The sequence below is a fragment of the Camelina sativa genome, chromosome 17, assembly GCF_000633955.1.
Source record: "Camelina sativa cultivar DH55 chromosome 17, Cs, whole genome shotgun sequence".
In the NCBI taxonomy this organism is placed as follows: Eukaryota; Viridiplantae; Streptophyta; class Magnoliopsida; order Brassicales; family Brassicaceae; genus Camelina; species Camelina sativa.
In genome coordinates this window covers 5,194,033-5,204,837 of record NC_025701.1, presented here as the reverse complement: position 1 = coordinate 5,204,837, position 10,805 = coordinate 5,194,033, and the positions used below count along the sequence as shown (strand labels likewise).

Here is a 10,805-nt window from a genome sequence, read left to right as displayed (position 1 = left end):
TTAGATTAAGCCAGACTTTAACCCTCATTTTATGAATAATGTTCACTAGCCTCATCACGTACCATATTAAACTACCACAATTTGGGTACTTTAGACTTGCATGCTTAATTTCGTTTGTCCTTTACTCCATAAGAAGGCAATTACCAATATGTAATTTTTGGCTAACAAATCAAAATTAGAGCATTCTTATAGTCTTTCTACATCAAACAATGATTTTGGATTTGTGTCTATAAATGATAGGAATAAATTTAAAGGAATCAAATTATTGAGAGAGAGAATGTGGTGAATGGTGGAAGAGGGACTTTGAGATAAGAGTGGAAAGAGATGTGGTTGAGCCCACATATATGAATTTAGGCCATGATATTATTATAGACTTCTCGATCGATCAAATTCACTTTCAAAGGTCCTTTCTTGAAAAAGGCAAAGGCATATAATTCACAAAGTGATCAACATACATTTTTTTTGACAAAACTTCCCTCTCTTATGCTTTAACACAAAACACTCTCTAACTCGTGTCACTTTCTTTTGACCCCAACCATACCCTACCCCCCTCCATAACCTCATGTCCATATAATATGTCTCTAGTGTTGATACATACACATATCCAAAAAAAACTTATAGCTGATTTGGCCTGAACTGATGAGATCCCAAGCATATGTATATACACTTTTATATTTGACATATAATAAGTCTTTCGACTGAAGTAATACGTGTTTCTAGCACTAGATATACATCCTTTTAGTTAGTTTTATTCCAGAGTTCTATGATTACAGAGAGAATTAGTTATATCATTAATCTTTTCAAGATGTTATAACTTTCAGTGACGTCTGTGTATAATATAAATAAGAAGATGCCATTTCATGAGCAATCATGATTTTATTTGGGAAAAATGAATTGATAATACAATGTCTTTTTCTTGCTCGTGAGTGCCCCCACTTTGAAGTGGATTCTTTGGACAGTTTACCTGTGGACACAATAATGTTGCAAGGACACATCTGTTCTCATTTAATTATAACAAAACTTCCCTTTCATATCATATCAAATTATCACTTAATTAATAACTAGACCTAATATATTATTCATAATCTAATCGTTTACTATTGTAAATCAATATCGGTGCTCAATCATTAATATCCCCTTGTTACGTAGTACATGACATATGATGATTCATCATGTACAACTAAAAATGAACACTACGAGGAAGAAGATCACATAACTAATTATATTTATAGCTTAATTTTTGTTTTTGTATGCTAATTCAAAGTTTCGGAAATTTCTTGTTAATTCTAATCACTTATGTTTTGTCATAGTACTTGATATAATATATTCAAACTCGAAAGCAAGAATTCAGTCAAGTTCCCTCTCAAGAATTATTGCTTAGCATCGTAAGCTATCTGCTTTTTACTTTTATTTTATTTTTTGTCAAAAGCGTTTTATGATACTTATATAATTATAAACCTCCATTTTTCTATACCTTTTTGTAATGTTATAATGAAGACATTAAAACATTGAACAATCTTGAAATTACTCGATACAAAACAAGCAAAGAAATTTATACACAAAGCAGATGAGGTTCGTTATTGAAATTTTTCCCACAATTTAATTTATCAATCTGTAAAAAAAAAAAAAGAGCATTTGCATGGGAAGCCAATATATATAAATCTTATACATCTCAAGCTTGGGATTCAAGAAAGCTGCAAAAATTAACTCTAAACTGACAAAATAAGCAAATATTTTTCAAAGTTCTTTTAGTTGGAAGTTTTAAAATGTTTTTTTTTTCAAATTATATATTATTACTAACTTATTTATTAGCCGTAGAACCCTGTTTGACTCCAAATCGCGTCACGAACGCGCCTTAATTCTCGTCCTTTGAGAGTCCTCCCAACACCTTCAAACACCGACGCGCCTCCGCCTAGTCCGCCGCCAGATTTCCTGCTCCGCCGCTTTTGACTCTTCGCTAGGTACTCATGCGGCGGCATCATCATCCCTGAATCTTCCTCGTCCTCTTCATCCGACTCGTGTATCGACTCAACCGAGTTGACCCTATATATCTTACTCCAGTCAGGCACGTTCACCGGCGCCGAAGACGCCAACTGTCGCTGAACTCTTTCTCCTCCTCCTCCCCCTCCTCCTCCTTCTCCTCCGCAACGTATCTGATGCACGATCCTCGGCGACGACGACGCGTCCTCAAACGCCAACGACAAACCACCACCGACGCGCCCATTCCTCACAACAGCATCGCGTGTGTTCCACGCTCCATGAGACTCCAGCATCTCCGGGCTATGATCGACGGCGTGTGACCAGATGTCCTCCTCCGTGAGCTCTGGTTCGTCGTTTACGTTACCGTCACCGCAGCTGTAGCCGCTTCCAAGATACCTCTCGCTCTGGCTCATCGTCAGCTTTCGACCTCTTGCCATTGTTAAAGCTTTCTTTAAATCTCCAACAAAATAATCACTAGTAATTGTTATACTTAAATTACCTTTTAGATTATTATTATTAGTATTGTCTTAAAACATTCAGTATAGATTAAGTAATTAGAGATTTTGCTATAAGTTTTAAACGAAGCGAAATGAACGAGTATATATAGCATTTTAGGGTAAGCAGAAGAGTCCAAAAGAATGTATATAATTCTCAAATATACCACTATATTATAAACTTTATTACAGAAGCACCCCATAAAATTATATTTACATCTGATAAACCCTGGTTACAATTTCTATAATTTAGTGGTCCTTCTTCTTTTCCACCGTTGGATTTAATAAATTTATGAACCAACTTTTATTTTTTGGATGGAAAAAGTTTGCACGAAAGGTGGTATGCAATTTCGTGAATGTGTTTAATATTCTGCCATCTAATAAGTGCAAACGAATTTTTAATTTAGACCATCTCTTTTGTGTCTTTTGGTCATATCAATTATCAAATAAAGAATCTTTGTGATCTCATATCTGGGACTTCTGAAGAAATAAAGGGGTCTTTTTATAGAAATAAAAATAAGAAGGAGTAAGATCTAAATATTGAGAAATGTTTAATTTGATTAAATAATGTGGATAAGTAAGCCCTTCCCTACATTTCCCACACGTAACAGTTCACAGATAAACAATTTGGATACGCTGTAATAAGCCGAGACATGCCACGTGACGCGCTTTCCGGAGGCGCGTGTAAATCACTCGATAGTCTCTCTCTCTTTCATTTTTGTCAACTTGCCAAATTGGGGGGAGATGAAAAAGTTGCAATTTTAGATCGCTAGTTTTTGGCAAGAAAAAAAAAATTGTTCACGAGAAGTTTTTCTTTGTTCACGATAATTTGTAGCAAGATCAAAAAGTTAGCCTAAATGTCTCTGTGCAACTAAGATGTTCTTAGGTGACCAAAATTGATTGATTAAGAAAGATAACAATTTTTAAATTTTGGTGTTGTTGTTGTTGTTGTTGTAAAGAGTATAATGAACTTTGGCCAAGTTAAAGAGGATCATACATCTGTAAATTTTGATTGAGAACTCAGTGTTTAAATCCCAAGTGGAATCCATATATAATAACTCAAGTATATATCACACTAAAACCATTAATTAATATATAATCTGTTTTGATTGTTGATCAAATGGTGTCGCAATTTAATTCAATACTAAAAACTTGTAGTAGTACTATAATTAAAAGCAGGTCTCCCACTTTGTGACGGTCTTATATAGTACAAAGAAGCCCCACTGTGTCCACATTGAACGGCTGAGAATGAGAGACACAAAGAGTATCATACATACTTCGTAAACATATCAGCTACGTACGTACGTACGTTCACGTTGTCTCTAAAATTTTACACATCTTTATTTTTCATTTTTAATTTCCCTCTTTTCAACCAATTATTTCTAATATAAAAAAATATATATATATATATATATATATTTTTTTGAAAAAGGAGCAAAACAGTTCATCACGAAAAAATGACTTGAATGATTGAATCCCGTTTTAATGCTTGTTCTATCACGTACGTATGTAGACTCAACTAATTTTCTTCATGTATTTTTTCGTCAGTTCAATATAATGACGAGACAAAAGTATCAAAATTCTCTTTATGCCATGTTTTCCGTAAACGAACACTCTTTCAATTATGAATCAAATTGATAGTTACACAAAACTTTTGTCTACTTCTCTTAATTTAGATCATAGGCATAATAGATGAGAAAATATTTCTAGTGTTTGGTTTATCCACGTTTAGTAAGAAGATCAACATATGAGAAAAGAGTTGAATGTCTTCATGATATTCAAATATTATGTTACACACTGAAAGAATATTCCAACGTTTGTGAATCCATCACAGTCACATATATGATATAATTATAGATGAGTCATGAGTGGTTCCACAAAAATATTCCACTCAATAATGCTTAATTACGAGGAAAAAAAAGTTAAAAATACCTAAAATATAACATATAAGTAAAGATCACAAAAAATACTGAAAAAGATGATATAACAACATATTAAAAACAAAAAACCATGAAAATATCGATATAACTATATTACACGTCTAAATCAATGTAGGGATACAGTTTTAATTTGACGAACTTTCTTTTGCCCAATAATATGACGAGATTATTGGTTTTATAAGTCATGTAGTTGTCTTTTTAAGAGACGAACTAGTCGCTATGTTTACCCCACCATAGACCCCTACCACCTCTAGCTAGGGAAATTACAATAATCATTTAAATACGCTATTTATCATTTTTGTTGTGATATGATACAAATGACCCAATCCTATGCAATAAAATATTTACATCTATTTCTGTGTGAAATGCACCAAGCAATTGAATCCATCGTAGTCTTCTGATCAGGTCTACAGTTATAATTTTTCAGCTTTTATGAAAATGGCAATGGAAATTTTCTTATGTGGGATATCTACTTTGTAAGTTCAATTCTTAGACAAGTAGAGAGACTGCGTAACAAAACTTCTAAACCGGCAGAAGCGGGACAAGCTAGATTTCTTCTAGTTTTAAATGAAGTATTCAATTGTGAAATGGAATTTTTGGAGTTGGAAAATATAAAGAGAATAACTTTGATTGGCCAAGTGCAGAGCCGTAACGCTGGCCAAAGATTGGATCTCTAGATTCCATGGATCATTCATTAGCAACCAAAAAAAAAAAGATAAATTGTATGATATTTTATAACATACATTTTATAAAGAAACAAACAAAAACAAGTGACAAACGAAAAAGAAACCTAAAAATGGGGTTTCTAAAAAAAATATATATGCCATGTAGAATTCAACAATTTATAAATACTAGTATATATATGACGACAACAACTAAAAAGACATCCAAGAGAGGTTGCATTGATAATTTCCTTGGTCTCTAACTAACAAAATGCTTATTCTAAATCAAAATGGCAAATTTTGATCACAATGTTTGATTCATGTTGCACTAGTTTTCTAAAGGGTTAATTAAATAAATACCACAATTCTAAAAGTTATTTAAGAGAATAGCACAACAATTTTTTTTACTAGGAGAATACCATGGGACCCACGTTTTTTGGGAGTAAAAAGACAAAATCACCCTTTTCTTATTTTATTGTAATGTAGAAATGAAAGATTACGTGAAATTTTTTAAAATAGCATGTAATATTTATATTTTACATCTCATTTATGAACCCAAACTGACATATAATTTCGTTCTAATTGTAAAATCTAAACCCTAACCATCTCATTTGTGAACCCAAACCGATATATAATTTCGTTCTAATTGTAAAATTTAAACTCTAACCATCTTATTTGTGAACCCAAACCGACATATAATTTCGTTCTAATTGTAAAATCTAAACCCTAACCATCTTATTTGTGAACCCAAACCGACATATAATTTCGTTCTAATTGTAAAATCTAAACCTTAACAATCTCATTTGTGAACCCAAACCGACATATAATTTCGTTTTAATTGTAAACTTTAAACCCTAACTATTTCATTTGTGAACCCAAACTGATATATAATTTCGTTCAAAAAACAAAAATAACATGATATTTAAACAAATAACATGTAATATATGTAATGGATATAAAAGTAATTGTATATGAAGAGAGAGAATAGATTGTGGGTCCCATGATAGTTGTTAAATACTTTTCATTTTTATGGTATGTAGTGCATATACTCCTTTTCTAAAATTAAAGATGAAATGATTGAATAAAAAAAATTGGACGATTCAATGATTAAAGGCGTAAGGTAAATTTATTTATACATGTAACCTTTTTTTTTTTTTTGGCAAACCATTTATACATGTAACCATGTCCCAAAAATCATGGGAACACTTTGATCTAATGATTGGTTAAAAGATATTATTGTTTTTTTACTTTACATTGGAGGTTCAAATTCCAAACTGTGACAAAGTTGTTGCAAATGGTCGTCTTCGTAGGTTCCCCACACTAGACCAAAATCGTACTATCAAATTGCATATGTTGCCCGTTAATACTTCTATCATGAATGGAGTACGGATTATATATAGTCGTTGCGAATGGATTAATTATTACCTTTTTTTTTATTGATAAATTATCTTTTTTGTTACAACTTACAATGTTTAGAATCTAACGGATTTGATGTAGCTATGTTGATTATTTGTTTTATTGATAGTATTTTAAAATAACTTATAAAAAAACGCGTTGTTGTAAAAAAAAGAGGAGATATTAGTGTTAAAAACTTAATATTCTGTCATAAAAATAATTAAGGTGTTTTCATCTTAGTGTTAATTTTGCTCTATCGTAGTTTCTGTTCGTGGTTTCGGCTTTGCGATTACTATTTTTACTTTGTTTCATTTTCGTAGTTTTTGGTCTTTTTATCCGTTACTTATGTATTTTTGTAATCTTATGTCAAAAATTATAAATAATATAAAACCTAACATTCATAAGAAAAAAACCGGACATTAAACAAATTCATCACCTCATACTTTTCTTGCAACACATTGCATTAGTGTTGATGAACAATATCTCCATCAGACACAAACTCAAATCTCTCAGAATCTAATCTTATCATCTATAGGTTCCAAAGATCTCGCAATCTTTATTAAACCTTCACCTCTCCTCAGCCTCATCTCATCAATTCCTCCTACTTCTTTCGCCATCTCCAAACACTTCTCTAACTCATTTACATACAAGTCCATCTCCTCGTATTTTTCTTGCAAGGCAAGTTTGGCATCCGTGAACTTAACCCTAACCCTGTCCTCCCTCCACATCTCAGCCATCTGCAACATTTCCCTCTCCTCCTCAGTCTCGTTCCACATCCTCCTTGCATTCGCCTTCAATTCATCTATCCTTGTAACCAGTTCCTCGCACACTTTCTCCATTGTATCTCTTTCTCTTCTCAACCGATTCACTGATGATTCCATATTCAAAATCTTCTTCTTTAACCTAGAATTCTCAGCTTTAGCTCTTTTCATTTCTTCCCTCTCTTTGCTTAACTTCTCCTTCAAGTAGTCAACAGCTGGATCAGTAGTTTTTTCTCTCTCAAATCTTTGGTTTCTTATGAAACACGATCCATACTTTTCGGCCTCGAGCTCTTTGATTCTCGATTGAGCCTTCCATAACTCCCCTTGAAGTTGAGGAACAAGGCTAATGTCTAGAACCTCCTCTTCTTGAAACTTCTCCCAAGGTTCAATGGAGTAATAAGTTCGGAGTGATCCCAAGTCCCACTTCGTTATGCTCTCCATCTACAGTATCGTGATTACGTACGCGAGTTAACCTAGGAAAATTTCAGAAACCAAACCAAATGAACACAAACCTAATAGATATATAAAGCGTTATGAGCGTTGAGAAGGAGGCTTTTGAAGCTTAGACGCAAGCTTCCACGCCGAGACTTGGATCCTTTTAATCGAGGTTGTCGAAAGAGATTACACGGAACAAAAGTGGGCGTTGTTGTCTCCAGTGACTTGAATATGCGTCGACGGATGAAAGGTGTTTTTTCCCGGCGATGAAGAGAGAGTCAGAAGACGTTCATAAGGGACACGATGACAATTCTGATATTTAACCATTTTATGGATCTAGATATAAAATTTATACATGCATTCATATACACCTGCGTTTACATTGTAATGCAGAGTATTAAGAAAGAATATGAAACCATTTAAAACAATGATTTGGCACCAGATTTGGTCTCATTACCTCTACTAAATTATTAGTCCAAGATATTCACTACAATCAAATATTTTCTTCCTAAAATAGAATTTTACCAATTAAACAAACTAATGTTTTGGTTACTTTTCATTTTTGAAAGATTCTTTCTAACAGGATTTGTAAAAAAGTTATCTGTTACGTTTTTTAAGGCATGCAATTAGACTTGACTCACCTAATCTTTTTGGTGTTCTGCAATTTTAACAGATTTGAGTTTGATGACCTTTGTATAGTTCACTAATGAGACTATCCGAGTAGTGATTAAGCCCAAACCAAAATATAAATTACGCATAAATTCTCCATTTGAATTAGCACATTCCCCAGTTCCAACAAACTTAGAGAGCTTGAAAATAAAGTCAATTAAAGAACAGGAACAGTTGGCAAAGCAGAAGAATCATCCAAACAACAAAACTAAAACCAAAGAGAGACAAAAGCAAAAGCTTAAGGCAGAGGAAAAACCAAAGTTGTAATAACCTTAAACCTGTCTTCAAGAAAGCTGGCGCCGCTTGTAACGCACCATCACACTGCCTTTAACACCAACAACCATAGCGTTCCAGTCTATCTCCGGGAACGGTGAAACCAACTCAAGCTCAAAGTTCCTCAACAAATGACTCCATATGGCTTTGATCTGTAGGTAAGCAAACGGCTCTCCAAGACACCCGTGCCTACCTCCACCGAATGAAATGTATGAGAATGCTCCTGCAGCTTTGTCCTCTTCTCTTCCCGGGGAGTATCTTTCTGGGTCATAGGTGTCCGGATCTTTGAAGATATGCGGTAACCGGTTGGCAAATGCAGGCGAGGTTGCAACAATGTGACCCTTTGGGATATCATATGTTTTCCCATCCCGAGCTGTCACGCTAAAATCACTGTGTGAAGCTCTCATGAGCATGATCAATGGAGGGTGAAGCCTCAAGGCTTCCTTAATGCAGCGGTAGAGAACATCCATCTCGGATAAGATATCGTGATCGATCTTGTCTCCATGTTTGGCAATCAGGTTCTTCTGCTCATCAAAAGCAGCTGAGAAGTACTCTTTGTATCGCATCAGATAAGCACCAGTCCACGTGGAAGTGATAGAGCTAGTGTGTTGTCCTGCAAACAGAGCAGCAATGAGCAAACCAGTGACTTCAGATTCCGTTGTCTGTCTACCGTCTTTGTACTTTGACTCGATGAAACACTGCAACATGTCGTTCTCTGATTTGCCAGAGCTTTTTCTCGACCCTATGATCTTTGAGAAAATATCAGCAAGCTTTTCTCGTGCACGGTCACGACGTCTGTGAGCTGGAAGTGGAAGGTATGGGAAGAGAACACTGATTGGAAGCATTCCATTGTCAAGATCATGGAACAAAGCAGATACATCATCAAAAAGCTGGTCACGAACTTCTCTACCCAATAAACATCTACTTGCAGTCAAGATGATAAGACGCTCTAGCTCAACCTTCAGATCAACTTCACCACTCTCTCCCCATTTCGAGAAGTAATCCTGCCACGAACAACGACAAGTATTTTATATATAAAACTACCAAAAACAAAAAAGCACACAACAACACCTCTTCAGTTGAAGATTATAGCAGAGAATCAGATCCAAGTTTTACAAAATGAATCCCAAGTATATGGCTTTAGTAAGGTATTAAGGAAGCAGAAGCAAGAAAGGTGAACCTAATTCATAAACTCACTCATATCTCATAAGTGCAAGTAAAAAAAAAACAAAAGGGACAAACTTTGATATACCTCAGCTTCAGTAACCATCATATCCACATAACCCTTCAACTTGTTGACTCGAAGTGCCTCAGTGAAGAACCTAAACTGCTCCTGACGAACGGAATAGTCAACATCGAAGACAACACCAGGACCAAAAGTAGGCACATTGAATTGATAAACTTCCTGCTGGCTAAGATCAGATTCAGAAGCTTTGAAAAAATGAGCAGAGACTTCAGGACCAATGAGAAAGGTGATCTTTTTATGAACAAGATTGACAGTGAAGACACTACCAAGCTTAGGGTATTCCTCTCTAAGCATAACAATAGGTCCTTTCAAGAATTTGATAAGACTTCCGATCAAAGGAGGCCAAGCTTTAAGAGTAGGAGGAAGACGCTTCTTCTTGGAATCAGAAGTGAAGAAAGAGAAGATGAGTTTGGCTATGACAAGTGTCGCCACTATAACCAAACCCGTCTTCAACAATTTGTTCTCTGGATCCGATTCCATGTTTTAACTGTGAAAATCAATCAATCAAAAAAGATCAAAATCACAGAGAGAGGGAGTGTCACAGGATTCAGATCCAGATTGGTTCCGATAGAAGCGTGAGTGATCTAATCTAGGTAAAAGGGTTTGTACAGTAGGACGAGAAACAGATCAAAACATAGAAAAAAGCTTAGAGAGAAACCACAGTAAGAACAAAAAAAAGCAGAGTATGATTGGTTTTAAGAGGGAGAGCGAAGAAAGAAGCTTACTTTGATGGAGGATGTGATACGATGATGAGATGAGAGATGGCGCGTGGCGACGAGCGAGCGAAGAAAAACACAAAACGGGTCTGTGTGTGTAGATTTGTGCTCTGCTCTCACAGATGTGGAGAGAGAAGAAAGTGTCGCTTTCAAAATCTCAAAGGCTGAACCTTTCCTCTTTACCTGATTCACTCTTTTTACTCTCTGATTCTGTTTTTTTTTTTCTTTTTTTTT

General features: G+C 34.8%; 3 protein-coding genes across 3 annotated transcripts; all 3 read right to left on the bottom strand.

Moving 5' to 3' along the window:
- On the bottom strand, positions 1,515 to 2,568 carry LOC104755423. Its single transcript, XM_010477802.1, has one exon. The coding sequence runs from the start codon at positions 2,415 to 2,417 to the stop codon at positions 1,809 to 1,811; it is 609 nt and encodes a 202-aa protein (XP_010476104.1). The 5' UTR covers positions 2,418 to 2,568; the 3' UTR covers positions 1,515 to 1,808.
- Positions 6,925 to 7,762, bottom strand: LOC104755422 (golgin subfamily A member 6C-like). Its single transcript, XM_010477801.2, has one exon. It carries the CDS (start codon positions 7,671 to 7,673, stop codon positions 6,981 to 6,983), a length of 693 nt encoding a protein of 230 aa, XP_010476103.1. The 5' UTR covers positions 7,674 to 7,762; the 3' UTR covers positions 6,925 to 6,980.
- Positions 8,404 to 10,751, bottom strand: LOC104755421 (sterol 14-demethylase). Its single transcript, XM_010477800.2, has 3 exons — positions 10,581 to 10,751; positions 9,862 to 10,342; positions 8,404 to 9,613 (listed from the first exon to the last, which is right to left on the bottom strand). Exons 2-3 carry the CDS (start codon positions 10,333 to 10,335, stop codon positions 8,621 to 8,623), a joined length of 1,467 nt encoding a protein of 488 aa, XP_010476102.1. The 5' UTR covers positions 10,336 to 10,342; positions 10,581 to 10,751; the 3' UTR covers positions 8,404 to 8,620.